Source organism: Melopsittacus undulatus, chromosome 9 (genome assembly GCF_012275295.1).
Source record: "Melopsittacus undulatus isolate bMelUnd1 chromosome 9, bMelUnd1.mat.Z, whole genome shotgun sequence".
Taxonomy (NCBI): domain Eukaryota; kingdom Metazoa; phylum Chordata; class Aves; order Psittaciformes; family Psittaculidae; genus Melopsittacus; species Melopsittacus undulatus.
In genome coordinates this window covers 310,758-329,053 of record NC_047535.1, presented here as the reverse complement: position 1 = coordinate 329,053, position 18,296 = coordinate 310,758, and the positions used below count along the sequence as shown (strand labels likewise).

Below are 18,296 nucleotides of genomic sequence, written 5' to 3'. Positions count from 1 at the left end.
GCCGTGGTCCAAGAGCAGCTTTAGTGCGGTGTCACCGGGCGGACCCGCCGCCGGGCCGGGCTCAGCCGCGTCCTCCCGGTTAAGGCAGACGGTGGCAAAGGCAGCGGTGATCCCCATCCTGCACCCCTCGCCCCGGGGCACCGGGCAGGCACCGGCCCCGCGGGCAGCAGGGACCCCCCAACCGGAGCAGTGTGTGCAGCAGTGAGTGTGGCAGCCCCAGCATCAGGCGTGCTCCGGGTTGGGCTGGATGAGGCCGTAAGCCACAGCTTGTGCCAGGCTCTCCTTGGCCGCCTGTGCCACACGCGGCTTCTCCTTGTCCTTGGCCAGCACCGAGAGGATCTCCAGCACCTCACTGGCCATGAGCTGCTCGGCCACGTCCCGTCCGGCCGCCACCATGTTCATCACCACCACAGCCCCGCGGTGCTGCAGCTCCGCACTGGTGCTCAGCAGCAGGGCCTGCAGGATCTCCAGCCAGTGCACTGTCTGCAGGCAGGGCAGCAGGAGCCTCAGCACTGCTGCCCCCGACACCCACCCGTGCTCGGGGCAGGATGGGCTGTCCTGGCTCCAGGGCAGGGAGCATGGGTCACCAGTGCTGTCCCAGTGTCCCCCCACCCCACCGCGGGGCACTCACCACCTGCGGGATCCGCTTGCAGATGGGGGGGTGCAGGGCTGTCAGCATGGCCAGCGTTCCCGACGCTGCCCGACGCAGCTTCTCATCCTCCTCCCCACTGTACAGCACCATCAGCTTCAGGCGGTCACTGCCCTCAGCCAGGAACAGCTCCTGCACCTGCGGAGGAGGAGGAGGGTGGGTGGGATGCGGGAGCCCAGGAGCCCCCCAGACACCCGGCCTGACCCTCACCTCCCTGCTCATGGCCATGTTGCACATGCATTCGGTTGCCGCCAGCCGGATCAGCTCGTGCTCCTCAAACATGTACCCCTCGATCATGGGAACAGCCTTCTCCTTCAGGATCTTCTGCCTGAAGCAGGGATGTGTGAGCGCTCCCGGCCCAGGGAGCAGCCCTCTGGGATGGACAGGACTGGGCCAGGCTCCCGGCACCCCCCATGCCCAGCCCTGCCCCTACCGCAGCCTCTCGCTGATGCCAGCCAGGTTGGTCAATGCCATCAGCCCCTCAAAGTTCTCCAGGCCTGTGCGCTGCAGGTGCAGAAGGCTCACCAGGGGTCGGACCACCTCATAGATCTGTGAGAGCAGTGTTGGCTCAGACCCTGAGCACCGCACCAGGACTGTGCCCATGGAGCTGGGGTACGGGGGGAGCCCTGAGCCCAGCCTGCAGGCAGAGCTGCTCCCATGGTCAGGCCTAGGCCATCAGGACTCTGTGGACAACACCAGGGTCTTCCACCTCCTGCTCCCCAGGAAGGATAAACCCATTCCAGCAGTTTCTGCAGTGCAGATTCCACCTTGGGTCACCAGCCCTGGAGCTGCTGAGCCCGTTCCCAGTGGGCTGAGCCAAAACCTCCGCAGCCAAAGCACACTGTGGCTCCACCAGAGCCCCTCCTGTGGCCCTGCTCCCATCACCTGCCCACACCAGCCCCTGCTCAGCAGCCCCAGCTCACCCGCTCTCCAGGGAAGGCCATCTCTGGGTTGGAGGTGATGGTGATCTTCGCCAGGGCCTGAGCTGCCTTGGTCTGCCCCACCTCGGTGCCCTCCAGGGACAGGGGGATGAGTGCCTGTAGGCAGAGGCACAGCGGCAGTGCTGCAGCCGGCTCAGCACAGCCCCAGCACAGAGCCAGAGCTCCAGCACAGAGCCAGAGCCCCAGCACAGCCCCAGCACAGAGCCAGAGCCCCAGCACACACTGCAGCACAGGGCTGAGCCTCACCTTGCCTCCTCCCTGTGCAACCACACCGCCCCGGTCCTCTGCCTCCTCCACCAGCGCCAGGAACACCCTGTGGACAGAGCAGCTCCAGCACCAACACCCACAGTGGGCACCGGCTGCACCAGGCCCCAACATCCCTGTTCTTGTAACAGGAGCTGCATTCCCCACAGGCAGCAGGACACCAGCAGCCTCTGGACCCGGCTCCCCCATACCTGGAGATGAGCTCCCGGCAGGAGTTGGTGAGCGCTGGGTTCTCACTCTTCACCATGCAGGCCAGAGCTGACACCACCCCAGCTGTCAGCAGCTTCCGCACCCGGCGCTTCACAAAGTCTGGCTTGTCCTGGCCCAGAGGCAGGGTCAGTGCTCAGCTCATGGCACTCCCCTGGTGCCATCAGCTCTGAGGCCCCAGCCTCAGCCCTGTGCCCCACAGGACCCCAGGCTCTGCCCCACTGTGTGCTCCCCAGATGCTCCGTGCCCTGCCCACCTTGGGGTGCTGCTCTGGGATGTGCTGCTTGGCATACTTGGCCAGCTCCAGCATCTGCGGGTCTGGCTCCTCATGGTCGTAGCTGTTGGTGCAGTTCACCAGGGTGGAGGCCACAGCGTAGAGCACACTCCTGTCCTCTGACTGCAGGGGTAACAGTGCCCATCACACCCACGATGGGAGAGGACAGGCCAGGGTCTGAGTCCACCAGCACCACCAGACCCTTCCCCAGTCCCCATGTGTGAGCCCCACCGCCCCCTGCAGCACCGGGAGCCCACCGCAGCACCAGGACGTACCCTGGCCAGCTGGAACATGGCCTGCAGCGCTGCCTTGTCCTCCACGAACTCCTCCTTGACGTCGGCGTCGAAGGTGAGGTAGGCCAGGCCCTCCACAGCCCAGCGCCGTGTGCCCACGTCCATGGCCTCATTGCAGAGCCACCTGCAAGGGGCTGTGAGCACGGATGCGGCCCCCCCCCCCCCCCCAGCTCCCTGCCCCATCACTCACTTGCGGCACTGCTTGGCCAGCTTCAGTGTGGAGCCCTCAGCAAACTGCTTCATGCTGAAGTCGGTGCCTCCGGCAGACCCCAGCTTGCAGAGCCCCTGCAGGCAGGAGCAATGCTCATGAGCCCCACGGCACAGGGGGACAGCACTGCGGACCCGGGTCCTGCAGCCGCAGCCCAGCATCAGCTGCAACCCAGCATCAGCTGCAGCTACAGCCCAGCATCAGCCACAGCCCAGCATCAGCCACAGCTACAGCCCAGCATCAGCCGCAGCACGCTCACCACCAGCGCCCGGATGCGGATGCTGTCCCTCTCGCTGTGCTTGTAGATCTCCTTGAGCAGGCTGACACCGTTGGCAGTGATGAAGGAAGCGCGTTTGGCCTTGTCGGCAGCGTGGATCAGAGCCTCCACCGCTACCAGCTGGTGAGCCTCGCGCACGGAGGCACAGAGGGACAGCACGCTGTCCATGATCCCCTCCAGCTCCAGCACCCTGTTCCCAGCATCCGAGGGGCCCTGAAGCAGGCACGACACTGTCTGGATGGCCCTCAGCTTCCCTGCCAGATCCTGCCCCTCGAACCAGCTCCTGTGCACCAAGAACACCAGGGGGGGGTAAGGCTGATGCCTCCCACTGCCCCCAGGCACACACAGCCCCAGCTGCTGAACCCAGCACAGCTGGTTGCTGGTGGAACCTACAACCTGCTTTTATCACCAAGAGCAAAACCGTTTGGGGATGGGGTGCTGCTGCACGAGACCGAACCCCATGTGCCGCGGGGATGCCCAGGCTCACCTCACATAGTCCTTGCACAGCTGGTGGAAGTTCTCCCTCTCAGCATCACATTTCAGGTCATCATACAGTTTGCTCAGCAGCACCGAGGCGCTCATCCGACTGTTCTCTGTCACGGGCAGGCTGCCTGGGCTGCCACTCACTGTGCTTCCCACCTCCAGGATCTTCTTCAGGCCTAGGAGATGAGGTCACACACCCCAGCGACAGCAGAGCTGAGGCTCCCCGAGCCAAAGGGGGTGATGCCGGGTGGGATGCTGCAGGCTGCTCTGCTCACCCTGGTCAATCACCCACAGGCTCAGGCTGTTGTTGGTCTCCTTTGGTGACTTCCTGGGTACCACCTTGATGAGCAGGTTGAGGGCATTGTCACGGCCGTGTGCAGAGGCCCCTTCCAGAGCCAGCAGCTCCAGGAGGTGCTTGATCAGCAGTTTCAGGTCCTTGGAGGAATCTTGCAGAAGACACAGTGCCCATCAGTGAGCACTCCCGGCACAGCCCTCACCCTACCATGGCAGTGCTGGCAGGAGATGCTGCCATGACCAAGGGCTCCCAGATTCCAGCCCAACCTCACACTAAGCCTGGCCCAGAGCCTGGCTCTGCAGCAGGCAGCACTCACCCAGCACCACCGCATCCTCCTTGCCTCGGAAGTCCTTCTGCAGCCCCTCCTTCAGGGAGTCAAACATCACATGCAGCAGGTTGCAGGCAGCCAGGGACACCTGCTCGTGCTCCACACCCAGCACTGCCGAGAGGCGAGGGGCGCCCAGCTCTGCCAGGATGGCTGTGGTCTGCAGGTACAAGCACAGCTGTCAGCTGGAGCTCTGGGGGAAGCCATGGTGCTCCCCAGCACCTCACTGGGACAGCTCCAAGTTACAACCTCAGGCCTGGCAGGTGACAGCCCAGAGCTCCTGTGCAGGGCTGCAGGCAGAGGCAGTGACACTCCCTGCCTGTCACACTCCGCAGCCTTCCCAGTCCCCACTTCCCCTATCACACATGAGAGCTGGGCTATGGTGGGACCTACCCGGGAGCGGTGCCCGGAGCACAGCCCCACCAGCGTGCGCAGGGCTGCCAGCATCAGGTCAGCCTTGGCCGTGTCAAGCAGCTGTGTCAGCAGCCGCACACCATCACTCTGGAAGATCTTCTCTGCTCCAGCCTCCTCTCGCGCCAGCACGATCAGGTTCTGTGCAGCCTGGGGGGAGAGAGTCATGTCTGAAGGCAGCACCCCACAGAGCATTCCCCATGGAGCACACTGATGGCAGGAAGCCCATCCTCACCCCAGCAGCACCCTTCAGCCAACACCTTCCTCCCCCCTTGCCTTCCAGCCAAGCCTCCACTCCCCACAGCTCAAACCTTCTGCTTCTTGTCCACATCATTTTCTTTGAGATCCAGCAGGATCTGGAACATCTGCTCCACCTTTGAGTCCGTGCAGGACATGGTCTTCATCTGAGACAGAGCAGAAGGAGCAGCTCAGCCCTCACCGTCTCAGATGACCCCATCCCCAGAGCAGCCCTCCCCGCTCACCTTCTCATGCATGCTGCTGCCCAGGGCACGCAGGGCCTCCTGGAACGCCTTGTTCTTGGGCTCCAGGCTCAGGCACCGCTGCAGGTCAGTGACAGCCTGGTCCAGGCGGCCCAGCCTCTGCAGGGCCTGGCTGCGGCGGAACAGAGCCTTCACGTCCCGGCCGTCCGCTTCGATGGCTGCAGGGAGACGGGTCCATGGCAAAGGCCTTGGGCTGCTCCTGACCCTCAGTGCCCATATGGGCAGTGCACAGGGGCCGGTCCCCTGCCAGCCACCACCGACAGTACCTTTAGACGCGTCAGCCTCTGCCTTGGTGTAGTCCTCCTGCAGAGACAGAGAATCAGCCTGATGTGCTGCCCATAAGGCCTGGCCCAGCCTGGCCTGGTGTGGGCAGGGGCAGCACCCACTGCTTTACAGAGGAGCTGGGAAAGGATTGTGCATTTGGAAGATGGGAATAGCATCCAGGGCACAGTGAGCCAGCCCAGCAGGACATCATATCCTTCCCATCCACAACCCTCATGGGGTTCCTAAGGAGCCCTCTGGCCCCTGATGGTTTTCAAGCACTCCTGGTCCACTAGAGCCCCTGCAGTTCCCTGTGCTCCCCTCCTGCCCCAGAGGCAGTCCCACAGTGGGAGGTCAGAGATGCTGTGAGTGTGGGAGGTGCAGCCCCAGAGCACACACCCAGCGCAGGCATGGACGGGAGCACCATGTCCAGGCCCTGAGAGCCACCCGGGGTGTGGGGCAGGACGGGACGTCAGGGAGGGAGGGGAGGAAAGGTGAGCAGAGAACACAGCTGGGAGTGCCCCCTGCCATGCACCGGCATTGCCCCCTGCCATGCACCGGCAGTGCCCCCCTGCCATGCACCGGCTGTGCCCCCTGCCATGCACCAGCTGTGCCCCCTGCCATGCACCGGCATTGCCCCCCGCCATGTACCAGCAGTGCCCCCTGCCAGGTACCGGCAGTGCCCCCCTGCCCCCCCTGCCAGGCACCGGCAGCGCCCAGCCGGGACCGCGGGAGGAGGAGCCGACTAGGGCGGCGGGGCAGGGCAGCCCCGACAGGCTGGGGCTGCCGGGCAGGTCCCGGGCAGGTCCCGCAGCTCTCACCAGCTTCAGGTAGCAGGCAGCCCGGTTCCGGTGCAGCACGGCCCGCTCGGGCCCGGCGTCGCACAGGCTCAGCGCCTCCGTGTATGCGGCCAGGGCCGCGGCGTGGTCCCCCGCCTGGAAGTGCGCGTTGCCCCGCTCCCGGAGCTGCGCCACCGTCACCTGCCGACGGGCACCGGCTGGGACGGGCGCACCGGGGCTCGGGCACGGCTCCGGCTGCGGGAGGGCGGCGGCCCCGGGACACGGCCTCGCTGCCCCCGCCTGCCCCCGGACCGGGCACCTGCAGGGGACCCCTCCGGCGCTGCTCCGTTCCAGCCACCCCGGACAGCCGCCCCCCGCAGCCGCCGTCCCGTCCGGGACCGTGCCCGTGCTGTCCGTCTCCCCCCTCCTGTCCTGTCTCTTTCCCGTTCCATCCCACCCTGTCCCCTCCCGTCCCCATCCCCTCCCGTTCCCTCCCCGCCCTCCTCCCCTTCCCGTCCCCGTTCCCTCCCGTCCCCTCCCATCCCCTCCCGTTCCCATCCCCGTTCCCGTTCCCGTTCCCGTCCCCCCCCGTCCCGGTTCCCACGCGCTCCCACCGCCGCCGCCTCCATCGCGCTCGTGACGTCTGTGCCGATCGCCCGGGGAACGCGGACGCCACCGCCCGTGTTACGTGACGGGGCCGGGGCGGTGGGAGGGGCGGAGGAGGCTGTGGCGCCCCCCGGCGGACCGGAGGTGCCGGTACCGACCACGTGCGACCTCGTGTGTCTGTGTTTGTGTGTATGTGTGTGTCTGTGTGCGTGTCTGTATGTGCGTATGTGTGTGTCTGTGTGCGTGTGTGTGCGCATGTGCGTATGTGTGTGCACGTGTGTGTGTATGTGTATGCCTGTGTGTGCGCGTGCGCGTGTGTGTGTGTCCCGCACCCCCCCACCCACGGACCCCCCCCCCCACAACCCCTCCCACCCCCTCCTCAGCCCCGCCCGGGGACCCCATTGCCGCGGGGCTGGGGGGAGCGGGAGAGCAGCCGGTGCCCCCCCGGGAGGCCGCGGGGCAGGCGGGAGCCGAGGGGCAGGAGGCGGCAGCTCCGGGTGCGGTAGAAGTGCATGAGGTCGATGGCCATGAGGAGGAGGATGAGGAGCCCATAGAGCCCCACGAAGGGCAGTGCCAGCGGGTTCCTGCGGGAGGGGGCACCTCAGGATGGGGCAGTCATGACCCCCCCAGCACAGCAGGACCCGGGGCAGGAGGGCATGGCTGGGGCCTGCTCTGGGTTCCAGGGCAGACCCATGTCCCAGCAGCACAGGGAGCCCTGGGCCCACACTGCCCCCAGCCCTGCCCCACACTGCCCTGCCCCACACAGCCCTGCTCACCGCAGGAGGCCGGGGCTGGCCAGGCTGGACAGGTTCACCCCAGTGAGAGCCTCCAGGGCTGCCTGGGAGCAGCAGGACTTGAGCGTGCGGGGGCCAGGGCGGCAGCAGTACCGGTGGTCTGCAGGGTCCGTCAGCCGCGGGCAGTAGAAGCCGGGGTGGGAGCGGCCGTCGGGGCCCAGGTAACCCTCACAGAGGTGCAGGTTCTGCACCGAGCCTGCGGTGAGGAGACAGGGCCATGAGGGGTTGGGGTGACCTTCGAGGGCTGGGAGCACCCGGCCCTATGGGAGCACCCGGCTCAGCCCTGAGCTGGGCTCAGTCACAGCTGAGCACGGCCTCACCAGCACTGCCCTGTGTGTGCCATGGCCTCTGCTGCTCGCCCTGACCCCAGCAAGGGCAAACACAGCTGAGGGGGTGATGGCGGCAGATGGTAAGGAAAGGCCCAGGTCAGCCCCGACCTCCCCATGCTGATCCCCTCCCATCCCCACCACCCAACACCGTGGGGTCAGCGCTTGTCACCCTGCAGTTGTGCAGTGACCAACCCCAGCACCACCGCCCCAGTGCAGATCACCGCACCCCAGCACAGACCCCGGCTCCAGCATGGAGCAGCCCTCAAGGGCCACGGCCCCAGCAGGGATGGGGAGGACGGTTCGGGGCGCGGGGCTGTACCTGTCCTGCAGAGCCCGGGGCACAGAGCCATGGTGAGGAGCAGCCGGAGCAGGAGCCCACCCAGCATCTTCCTGCTGACCCTGAGCAGCTGCAGGTCTGGCTCCGAGGAAGGCAGAAACCACAGCCCCTCCTCTCCTGCCTCCATCATGGCCCATCAAGAGCCACTTGGAGCCATTAAAGCCTCCTGCACTCCATGCCCGTTCCACAGGGACCAGGGCAGGAGGCGGGAGCATCACTAATGAGCTTCTCGGGGGCCAAGAGCAGACAGGAGGCACCTTCCCCATGGCACTGGGGCCATGGGTGCTGCTGGGACCCTCAGCCTGCCTGGGGATCCTGGTGCTGCGGGTGAGGCTGGATCATGGTGGGCTATGCTGCAGCCCCTCGGTAGCTCAGCCCTGGCGGGCCCTGTGCCGCAGCCTGGCCCCCAGCCAGCCGTGCCATTAACCAGGCTCTGGCACAGCCCTGGCAGCACATTGTGCCAGTGCAGGGCTGTGCTGCCCCTGCTCCCCAGCACAAGCCATGCACCAGGCCCAGGTCTTGCCCTTTCCTGGCTGGCCAAGGGTGCAAGGGGCTGAGCTGCTGGGGTCCATCCACACTGGTCTGTGCTCTCTGCCCATCCTCAGGCTGTGCCCATGGGCTATGGTTTGTGGGCTGTGCTGGAGGCTCTGCGGGGAACCAAGGCAGAGCTTATCCAGCACCATGTCCCTGCCTGCCTCTCCCTGGGCTCCCCCCAGCAGTAATGAGCCCCAGAGGGGACCGAGGAGTGCAGCAGCCCCTGTGTCCCCACAGCAACCAGGAGGATGCTCCTGGTGACATGGTTTCCTGCAGCCCGTGGGACACTGCAGACCAGTGGCCGGGCTCCTTGGGCACCAGAGCATCTCCCCACACCGCACACACTGTGCCCATCTCCCCTGCAACCAGTGAGTGACCCACAAACCAGACACAGACCAGAGCCCTCGGAAACAGCCTCATGTTTCCCACAGCTCCAGACAGCTCCATCTCCAGTCCACAGCACCGCCCTGGCCAGCAGCTCTGGGCTCACCGCACTGCCCCGGGAGCCGGGGGAGCCTGGCACGGACAGGCCCTGCCCCAGACCCGGGGGTGGCAGCCGTGTGGGGCAGCAGGGCAGCCATGTCCATCCTGCCGGTGCCGCAGAGCCCGCGGCCCCTGCCCAGCCACAGCACAGCACATATGGCACCCATATGGGAACACAGGGATAACGGATGAGAGGGCAGCAGCCTCTGCCAGCCCAGCACCTCCTGGCCAGGGCCCACCGCCTGCATGGGGCTGCTGGCCCAGCGCCTGTGAGCCGTGCCGGTGCTGCCCGTGCCGGTGCTGCCCGTGCCGGTGCTGCCGTGCCGGTGCTGCCGTGCCGGTGCTGCCCGTGCCGGTGCTGCCGTGCCGGTGCTGCCCGTGCCGGTGCTCCTCGTGCCGGTGCTGCCCGTGCCGGTGCTGCCCGTGCTGCCCGTGCCGGTGCTGCCCGTGCCGGTGCTGCCGTGCCGGTGCTGCCGTGCCGGTGCTGCCCCTGCCGGTGCTGCCGCGCTGCTCCCCTCCTGCTCCGGAGGCACTACCCAAGGCGGATGCGGAAGGTGGCGATTTCCATGGGGTCCATGTGGATGTTGGTGCTGTTGGAGGCCGTGCCCAGTGGGTACATCAGCGTCAGTGACGTGGGCTGCAGGGAGCCCAGCTCCAGCCCCTGGAACAGGCTGCCCAGCGCCAGCTACAGACAGGAGGGAGAAGGACATGGGTTGTGGTGCCCGGCAGTGCAGCACCATGCACGTGTGACAGCCGTCAGTTCGTGACCCCCCCCAACCAGGGCACCAGTGACCCACCCCAGGCTCTGCCCTTCCTTACAGCATGGACTGAAGGGGGATGCAGGGCCCATGGAAGGTTCCAGACCCAACATCCTCCAGCTGTGCCTGTGCAAGAGCCAGAGCAGCCACTGTTTGTGAGACACTGGTGCTGAGGGACCTGGGCCCCCTCCAGCATGAGCAGAGGATGCAGGAGGCCAGACTGGGACCCCAGCCTGGCTCTGACCCAGCAGTGTGGAGGCATCAGCCTGGTCCTACCTTGCCCTGGCTGGTGGTACAGTTAAACCCCAGGTTCTTGGCCTCCAGGCTGCAGTCAAAGCCTTTGCGGTGCAGGATCAGGGCTGCCTCTGCCGAGGGCAGTGATTCATCCTGCTGGGGAGCCGGGGGTGAGGTGTGATGCTGGGGACAGCAGGTCCAGCCCCCCCCGGGGCACAGCTCACCTCTGCCTGCAGCGTCCGCAGGTTAAGGATGTGGAAGTCGCAGGGGAGGGTGGTGGAAAGGGGCACGAAGGAGCGCAGGACTGGTGGGGACGGCTCCTCCTGGGCCACGGGCATGACCAGGGCATCGGAATTCAGGTGCATGGACGTGATGTGGCTCAGCAGGGAGGGGAAGCTGATCGGGCGCTCATCCTGTGCCTGCCGGAGAGCACAGGGCTCAGCACCAGCCAGGAGGGGTCAGGCACAGCCCCTGGCAGCAGTGGCCAGCACAGGGCACCCAGAGCTGCTCCCACCTGGGCACAAACACCCTCCCCAGCAGTGGCCAGGCCACAGACCTGGCCAGGGTTGTGCTATCAGCTACTGCACGAGACGGGGTCACACAGCGGGGCCAGGCCACCGTTACCTCTGGGCTGCCAGTCCTGGTGCCAGGGAAGCCCAAGGCTTTAAACATGGAGGCCAGCGTGGAAAAGAAGCTGGAGCTCTGAGTGGGTGACGTGGCACATGCATGGGGAGCAGTGAGGGGATGGGACAAGAACACCCTGATTATGAGGGCACTGCGGCTTCACAGGGACCCCTCTGCACGGTCCCACCCTCCCCATGGCCCCGCTCCAGGCCCGGCCCCATGCACTGCAGGCACAATGGCTGGAGGGCCATGGAGCAGCCGGGGATGAGACCTGCTCCATCCCAGAGCACCCATCCTGCACCCGAGCCCATGCACCTGGCTGGCAGTGGTGCGGCGCTCCAGCAGGATGCGGAACCGGTTGCGTGTCCGCTTGTTGTCCTTCAGCCCTTGGCCCAGGCCCCGGTTGTCGTCCTGCATGAGGCGCCGGTCCAGGATGACCTCGAGCTGGCCTGCAGGGGTCAGGTGCCAGGCTGGGCTTCAGCCTGTGCCCAGCCTGCAGCCCCCTTGCCTAGCGCAGCCCCCAGGGCACAGCCCCACAGCCCCTCACCGCTGCCGAGGCTGGTGACCCCCAGGGCCTGGGCTGTGTGCAGGGTCAGCCGGCTCTGCGTGTCCTGGATGTAGGCCATGGTGGGCATGGGGTAGAAGTTGCCCTGGAGCGGCAGCTTCCGCCGGTACCTGCGGGGCTGGATCTGCCGCGGGGCAGAGCTCAGGGCCTGGAGGCGGCTCTGGCCGTGCCCGGTGCCAGGGCACAGACCCCATGTGGGCAGCAGCCATCCCTTCCTGGGCTGCCCCATACCTGGAAGCCATTGAGGTCCGTGAAGAAGGTGTCTTCGCTGTTGATGTCAGTGCTGAAGCGCAGGGCCAGCTCCGTGTTGATCTGGTCACGGATGTCCACCAGACACGATACATCCAGGGACAGCCCCTCCACCCCTGGGGACAGGCAATGAGGGGCTGAGCCCCACGGGCAGCACTGCCCAGCACCCCCGGGCCAGAAAGCTGCACACACAGCCTCACACTGTCTCACCTGGCACATTGTAGAGCCGCACCACAGTCTGGACATGCTGGTAGTAGCTGGTGACCTCAGAGAAGAGGGGTCCCTCCGTCACCCGCACCACTGGGAGCTCACTGGGAGCGTAGGGCTGGGGAGAAAGAGCTGAGCTGAGGCTGCTGCCTGCAGGACCCTCACGTGGCTGCAAGCGGCTCAGAGGTGGGCTCCGTACCTTGGCCTCGCCATCAGGCAGGAACAGATAGGCTCCGCTCTTGTCCTTGGAGGCCCTGGTGCCATAGATGAGGAACTCACTGCTCACCCTGTGCTCCCGCTCGTCCCCAGCTCGGCGGATGCTCTGCGGGGTGGGAGCCAGCACAGGGTGAGCACTGTGCCATGGGCAGTGCTGGGACCCTGACCCCACAGAGCCCTGCACTCACCTGCAGCAGCCCCGAGCCCCACAGAGCCCCACACTCACCTGCAGCAGCCCCTGACCCCACAGAGCCCCACACTCACCTGCAGCAGCCCCAAGCCCCTGGCCCCGCATTGCCCCACACTCACCTGCAGCAGCCCCGAGCGCCCCGAGAAGCATGCCCGCAGGTGCTGGTTCTCCAGGCAGATGTCCTCGGTGCCGGCCGGCAGCACGTGCACGGGCACAGGCTCCTGCCTGCGCATGGGCAGGTTGAGGCCAGGCAGGTACAGGCGCACAGAGGACTGTGGTGCCGCGCGGCCCTCCGAGGACTTGTGCAGCTGCAGCACCCGCAGCCCCAGTGCAGGCAGGCGCGCCAGGACAGACACCTGCGGTGGTGTGGGGCTGTGAGCTGGAGCCATGGCAGGGACACACTGCCTGGGGCTGGGCAAGGACCTGGCCTGGCACCTGTGGAGCCTCTGCTGAGGGGATTGGCATGGGGGGAGTGAGGGCTTGTGAGCAGCAGAGCTCATGCTGTGGTGCAGGGACACGTGGTGCCACAGAGGTATGGGGTCACTGTGCGATGGGGTCACTGGTATGGGGCCACTGTGGGATGGGGTCACTGTGGGATGGGGTCACTGTGGGATGGGGTCTCTGGTATGGGGTCACTGTGGTAGGGGGTCACTGTGGGATGGGGTCACTGTGCGGTACGGGGCTGGCACACACGGGCTGTGCAGGATGAGGGGGGGGTGAGCAGGGCTCTGGGGCACCCCGTACCTGGTAGACGTCAGGCACTGTCTCCGTGTCAGAGCCCCAGTGTGCGCTGAGCTGGGCAGGCAGCGGCTGCCCCTCCTCGGAGAGCACCCGCACGTGCGGGGAGTTCACCAGCACCTGCACCACACTCAGGCGCTCCTGCTCCAGCGGGTTGAACACCACCAGGAACCTGCGGGGAGGCACAGGGGGATGGGCACCCCAGCCCCACAGCAGCACAGCTGCCCCACAGCAGCCCAGGCACCCATCCGGTGCCTCACACAGCCCGCGGAGCAGGGCACGGAGCCTACCGGGGTGAGACATCCACTTTGACCACAGTTCTCTCGGGGAGGGAGTCCTGGCTGGGGCGCGTCTCATCCTGGGGAGAGGGGCGGTCAGAGCTGGGGTGCACTCACCCTTCCCCTGGTCCCCACTGGGTGAGCAGGCAGGGCTGTGCTCCCAGGGGCACAGGGACACTGCCACAGCGCGGTGCCATGAGCTGGCGCAGGAGCCATGGGGCAGGGGCTGCTCACCGTGCTGAGGAAGGGAGCAGCAGGATCATGGTGGTAGGTGTCCTTGTCCCCCAGCACCAGGTAATGTGCAGCATTGATGATGACGCGCTTGAGATTCGTGAGGGACTGGAGCAGCCTGGGGCACAGGCAGTGAGACACAGACTGTCCTCCCAGCATCCCCCAACACAGACATGCACTGGTTTGGGTTGGAAGGGACCTTAAAGCTCCTCCAGCTCCAACCCCTTCCACTGGAGCAGCTGCTCCAAGCCCCTGTGTCCAACCTGGCCTTGAGCACTGCAGGGATGGGGCAGCCACAGCTTCTCTGGGCACCCTGTGCCAGCGCCTCAGCACCCTCACAGGGAACAGCTTCTGCCTCAGAGCTCAGCTCAGTCTCCCCTCAGGCAGGTTCAAGCCATTCCCCTTGGCCTGTCCCTACATCCCTTGTCCCAAGCCCCTCTCCAGGTTTCTTTCACACCCTCCACCTCCAGCAGGAGAGGGGTTCATACCCCACACCCAGCCCTGCTCCAGCCCCATGCACACCAACCCCACCTGAGACAGGCCCCTCCGGCTGCACCCAGTGTCCCTCACGCACCGGACTCCATAGTCAACGGCCACAACCTCCTTGGCGGTCCCAGCGATGGCATCGTGGTGCTGGAAGAGGCCCAGGTTGCGGCGGGCATTGCTCAGCAGTGTGTAGTCAGAGAGCGGGTATGTGCCATCAGCACCAGCGCGGCGGGCATGGGCGAGCGCCAGGCTGAACAGGATCTCTGCGCCCCTGCAGAGGGACAGAGGCTGCGTGTCCCTGCCCTGGCCCCAGGGAGCTCAAGCCAGGCTGGCACACACTGCCCTGGGGCTGGAGGAAGGGCTGGCCCTCCCTCAACCACACCTGAGCCACCCCCAGCACGTTGGTGGCTCTAGCACAGACCAGGGGCTCCCAGTGCTGCCAGGCCAACCCTCACCATACCCCTGCACCCACCCCCTGCTCCCCCTGCAGCCCTGCCTGCTCCCCCTCACCGGAGATGGGTCTCCAGCACCCGGTCCAGGCTCTTGTAGAAGGGCCGGGAGGTGAAGTAGCCTGTCCAGTAGTGATCCTCCCGGTCCGCATAGGAGAAGAAATCCCCACTCAGCACCGGGAACCCAGGCGGCTTCATCCCCGGCACGATGCCCACCCTCTTGTACAGGGCATCAAAGTAGTCGGAGAGGGTCCCAAACTGTGCCTGCAGGACAGCACCCACAGCCCTCAGCACCATGAACCAGCAGGGCTCCCGCAGCTGCGGCTCCCACCACCCCTCCCAGCACCGTGACCTGGACGTGCAGGTTGGGCTGCGAGTTGAGGAAGTCAAAGATGCGCTGGTAGTTGAGGAACTGGGCATCCCACTCCTGCGGCTTGTCGTAGCGGAAGTCATCCCCCAGGGGCACCAGCAGCACCTTGCTGCGGTACAGCTTGGACTTCTTGCGGTACTGGTCCAGCAGCAGCTGGGCTCTGCCGTGGGGACCAGGCTGTGACGCTGGCTCAGGGCTCAGAGCCACCTCCCTTGCCCTGCAGCACTCACCGCTCTGCCACGTTGGCATCGGTGATGGCGCGAGGAGGCACCTTCCATGGGCAGTTGATCCGGCCACCTGGCAAGCGCTTGAAGTCAAACTGGCAACAGACCTTGGGGTCTGGCCCACACGTGTGGGGTATATCGTAGCTGTAGAAGGGCATCATGTGGCAGAAGATATCGGTGCTGGAGTCTGTGTCTGCGGGACCAAGGACAGATGAGAAACAGCAACAGCTCTCCCTTTCCTTCCCAGACACCACTGCTGGGGTGGTACAGGCACAGCACACAGGCTCACTGCTGAGCCCAGAGGCACAGCCACCTGCATGGGGCAGTCTGGGAGTCACCCTGGGGCTGTCCCACAGGGTGAAACTGCTGCAGAGCAGAGATATCACCTCCTGGGGCTCAGCTCACACCCACACAGGAAACAGTTGGAAACCGTTGCCTGCTGCCACCCCCCCCTCTACCATCACCCCACAGCAGCCCCTCACCCCATGTCTGTCTCCACATGAACTCCAAGTTCTGGGTGGCCGCAAAGTGCTTCTTGATGGAGTAGTGCACGCGCTGGATGAGCATGCCCGTCAGGTTGGAGCGCTTCAGCAGGTAGGGCATGGTGGAGCTGTACCCAAAGGGGTCAACGGCCCAGCCCGACCGCGGCGTCACACCTGGGGGCACAGAGACCCTTCAGCCCCACGCTCTGCCCTCTGCCCCTCCAGCCCAGCATCCCACCCTGCTCTCACCAATGTTCTTCTCCAGCCACTGGTGCCCCTCGATCAGCTGATCGATCATGGCAAAGTAGTGGGAATTGGCCTCATCAGTCATCACCCAGCCACCCGTCACCATCTCCAGCTGCCCGTTGCCAACCAGCCTGCAAGGGGGACACACAGTCAGCTCCAGACAGGGCCCTGCAGTGAGCCTGGGGGCTCCCAGGGGCTCCTTGGGGACCAGAGCTCATCCCCACACAGACCAACATCCTCCATTGTCCCCTGTCCTCCATCCCCAGCCCTCCTGGAGCAGGAGGCTGACAAGCGGCTCTCTCCCACTGCACAACCCTGCTCTCCAGGTCTCCCACACCACCGAGGGTACCCTGGGCCCTGCCAGGCACTGCTCAGGTTCTGCAGCAGCACTGGCATGCTCAGGGTCACAGCAGCCCTACCTGCGCACCACAGCCCGCTTCTGGGCACTGATGTTGTCCCACCACTTGGCAAAGAAGGAGATCTCGGACCAGATGAAGCGGCGGCGCGGGTCCTCCTGCAGCTTCAGCACCATGCTGTTGAGGATGTGCTGCGTCTGGTCATAGTAGTACTTGTCGAAGGTCTTGATCCAGCCTGCCAGCACAGCCTGGGGGTCACTGCATGGGGCCAGCCCTGCCCCACCAGCACTGCAGGCCAGCACTGGAGCTTCCCCCCCCTTCCCACCCTCTCCTGCTGCTCACCAGGGTCGTTGTGGGAGTGCGGCACCACAAACACCTGCAGGGGCTCAGCATCCCACTCGTTGGGCTCGTAGGTGATGTCAAAGCCCTGCTTCCATACACCTCCATCCTGGTTGTCAAAGGGCAGCAGGGAATACACAGCCAGCATCTGCCAGGGGGAGAGAGGTCAGGGTGGACACTGCATTGAGAGACACCCACCTGCATAGGGCCAGGACCCCCTGGTGCGGATACCCTCGTGCCAGCAGAGCTGTGCCCACACCTGCACGTCCGGGCTCTGGCCCTTGCCCCCCAGCGCAAACTGGCAGTCCTGGGGGGACACGGAGAGGAAGCTTGGGCGACTCTCGGGAGGCAGCAGCCAGGAGCCATTGTGTGCGTGGTGGGGCAGCGCCGGCTGCCCCTCGGCATGTGCCGTCAGCTCCAGCACCGAGTCCTTGATGTGGCTGATGATGTCGTGGTTCTCCTCCAGCAGCTGCTCCAGCTGCTCGATGCGGTTCTGCAGCACCGAGATCTGGCTCTGGGGACACAGGTGCCGCGGTCAGAGCCTCCAGTGCCCCCGGGCAGAGCAGGGACCGAGCCCCGGCCTGAGGGTCCTCGGGTGCTGCAGCCCCACAGCCCCAGCCCGGGGGTCCTCGGGGTGCTGCTGCCCCACAGCCCCGGCCCGGGGGTCCTCGGGTGCTGCAGCCCCACAGCCCCAGCCCGGGGGTCCTCGGGGTGCTGCTGCCCCACAGCCCCGGCCCGGGGGTCCTCGGGTGCTGCTGCCCCACAGCCCCAGCCCCACAGCCCCAGCCCGGGGGTCCTCGGGTGCTGCTGCCCCACAGCCCCGGCCCGGGGGTCCTCGGGTGCTGCTGCCCCACAGCCCCGGCCCCACTGCTCACCCTGGGGAAGTTGCCCCCGCTCTGGTGGCGTGCAGGGTCGTGCTGCACCCGGTCCAGCATCAGGTACAGGGAGAAGACGGCCACGCAGAAGATGGCAGCTCCGCACACCGTCACCTGCTTCTTCAGCTTCATCCCGAGGGCCGCGCCTGCAGCGGCGCACACGGGACGGGACGGACCCGGCTCCGGACGCTGCTCCGCGGCCCCGGCTGAGCCCTGCCCGTGGCGCCGGTGCCCGTGCCCTGCACAACCTCACCCCGCAGACACCTTCCTCCTGCCCCCCCGCGCCTGATCCGGGACCGGGTACCTACAGCCCGGGCCCAAGGACGGGGCCGGCGGAGGCCCCGGCGCGGCCGAGCCGAGCGGACCCGAGCCGGGCAGGGCAGCCCCGGGGGCTGCGGCAGCCACGGGCCGAGGAGGCTGCAGCGGGGCCGGTGCGGGGGCCGCGGCCGCTCCGCTCTTACCTGGGAGGCTCCGCGGCCCGAACCCGCTGCTCACATCACCGGCAGCGGCTGCGGCCGGATGGGCCAAGCCCCTCCCGCCGCTCCGCCCTTCCGGGACCGGCCCCGGCCTCGAGGGGGCGGCTCCGCCGGCAGCGCAGCGGGAGGGGCCCTGGGGCAGCGCTGCCTGCGCCGTGCGGCCGAGCACCGACAGCTGCGGGACCGGCACCGCCCGGGATGCACCCGCTCATCACCCCATAGCACCGGGGTGCACCCGCTCATCACCCATAGCACCGGGGGGCACCCGCTCATCACCCATAGCACCGGGATGTACCCGCTCATCACCCCATAGCACCGGGATGTACCCGCTCATCACCCCATAGCACCGGGATGCACCCGCTCATCACCCCATAGCACCGGGATGTACCCGCTCATCACCCCATAGCACCGGGATGCACCCGCTCATCACCCCGCAGCCCCCGGCCGGCTGCC

General features: G+C 66.5%; 2 protein-coding genes across 4 annotated transcripts; both read right to left on the bottom strand.

The window, feature by feature from the left end:
* Positions 1 to 2: 2 nt before the first annotated feature.
* On the bottom strand, positions 3 to 6,833 carry UNC45A (unc-45 myosin chaperone A). The gene is made up of 20 exons (XM_034065957.1): positions 6,782 to 6,833; positions 6,210 to 6,368; positions 5,394 to 5,430; positions 5,110 to 5,285; positions 4,939 to 5,031; positions 4,610 to 4,777; positions 4,208 to 4,376; positions 3,872 to 4,042; positions 3,601 to 3,772; positions 3,096 to 3,396; positions 2,819 to 2,913; positions 2,611 to 2,752; positions 2,318 to 2,458; positions 2,046 to 2,173; positions 1,837 to 1,903; positions 1,573 to 1,686; positions 1,083 to 1,198; positions 860 to 977; positions 632 to 787; positions 3 to 483 (listed from the first exon to the last, which is right to left on the bottom strand). Exons 1-20 carry the CDS (start codon positions 6,794 to 6,796, stop codon positions 223 to 225), a joined length of 2,799 nt encoding a protein of 932 aa, XP_033921848.1. The 5' UTR covers positions 6,797 to 6,833; the 3' UTR covers positions 3 to 222.
* Positions 6,834 to 9,170: 2,337 nt separating this feature from the next.
* MAN2A2 (mannosidase alpha class 2A member 2) lies at positions 9,171 to 17,738 on the bottom strand. Of its 3 annotated transcripts, XM_034065956.1 has the most exons (24): positions 17,368 to 17,738; positions 16,752 to 17,006; positions 16,496 to 16,640; positions 16,217 to 16,388; positions 15,801 to 15,928; positions 15,552 to 15,725; positions 15,076 to 15,262; positions 14,828 to 15,005; positions 14,537 to 14,739; positions 14,115 to 14,297; positions 13,544 to 13,658; positions 13,322 to 13,389; positions 13,038 to 13,203; positions 12,413 to 12,649; positions 12,087 to 12,209; positions 11,891 to 12,005; positions 11,663 to 11,796; positions 11,414 to 11,555; positions 11,182 to 11,315; positions 11,019 to 11,023; positions 10,867 to 10,936; positions 10,467 to 10,661; positions 10,285 to 10,395; positions 9,171 to 9,935 (listed from the first exon to the last, which is right to left on the bottom strand). In XM_034065956.1, the coding sequence occupies exons 1-24, from the start codon at positions 17,497 to 17,499 to the stop codon at positions 9,783 to 9,785; spliced, it is 3,525 nt and encodes a 1,174-aa protein (XP_033921847.1). In that variant the 5' UTR covers positions 17,500 to 17,738; the 3' UTR covers positions 9,171 to 9,782. The 3 variants fall into 3 exon arrangements, with proteins under 3 accessions (XP_033921847.1, XP_033921846.1, XP_033921845.1); XM_034065955.1 differs by lacking the exons at positions 10,867 to 10,936; positions 11,019 to 11,023 and having other exon boundaries at positions 17,368 to 17,732; XM_034065954.1 differs by lacking the exons at positions 10,867 to 10,936; positions 11,019 to 11,023 and having other exon boundaries at positions 10,285 to 10,398; positions 17,368 to 17,731.
* Between the last annotated feature and the right edge of the window lie 558 nt (positions 17,739 to 18,296).

What these genes read in the sequence shown, in the direction of transcription:
- UNC45A (XM_034065957.1), bottom strand. An exon ending in CTGCCTGCTACCTGAAGCTG is followed by an intron (nt 5,431 to 6,209) that starts GTGAGAGCTGCG and finishes CTGTCTCTGCAG; the next exon opens with GAGGACTACACCAAGGCAGA. An exon ending in CTGTGCAAGGACTATGTGAG is followed by an intron (nt 3,397 to 3,600) that starts GTGAGCCTGGGC and finishes CTTGGTGCACAG; the next exon opens with GAGCTGGTTCGAGGGGCAGG.
- MAN2A2 (XM_034065956.1), bottom strand. Translation starts at nt 17,499, where the DNA reads ATGAAGCTGAAGAAGCAGGTGACGGTGTGCGGAGCTGCCATCTTCTGC. An exon ending in GCGGGGGCAACTTCCCCAGG is followed by an intron (nt 17,007 to 17,367) that starts GTGAGCAGTGGG and finishes CTGTGTCCCCAG; the next exon opens with AGCCAGATCTCGGTGCTGCA. An exon ending in GCGGCTCTACAATGTGCCAG is followed by an intron (nt 11,797 to 11,890) that starts GTGAGACAGTGT and finishes GCCTGTCCCCAG; the next exon opens with GGGTGGAGGGGCTGTCCCTG.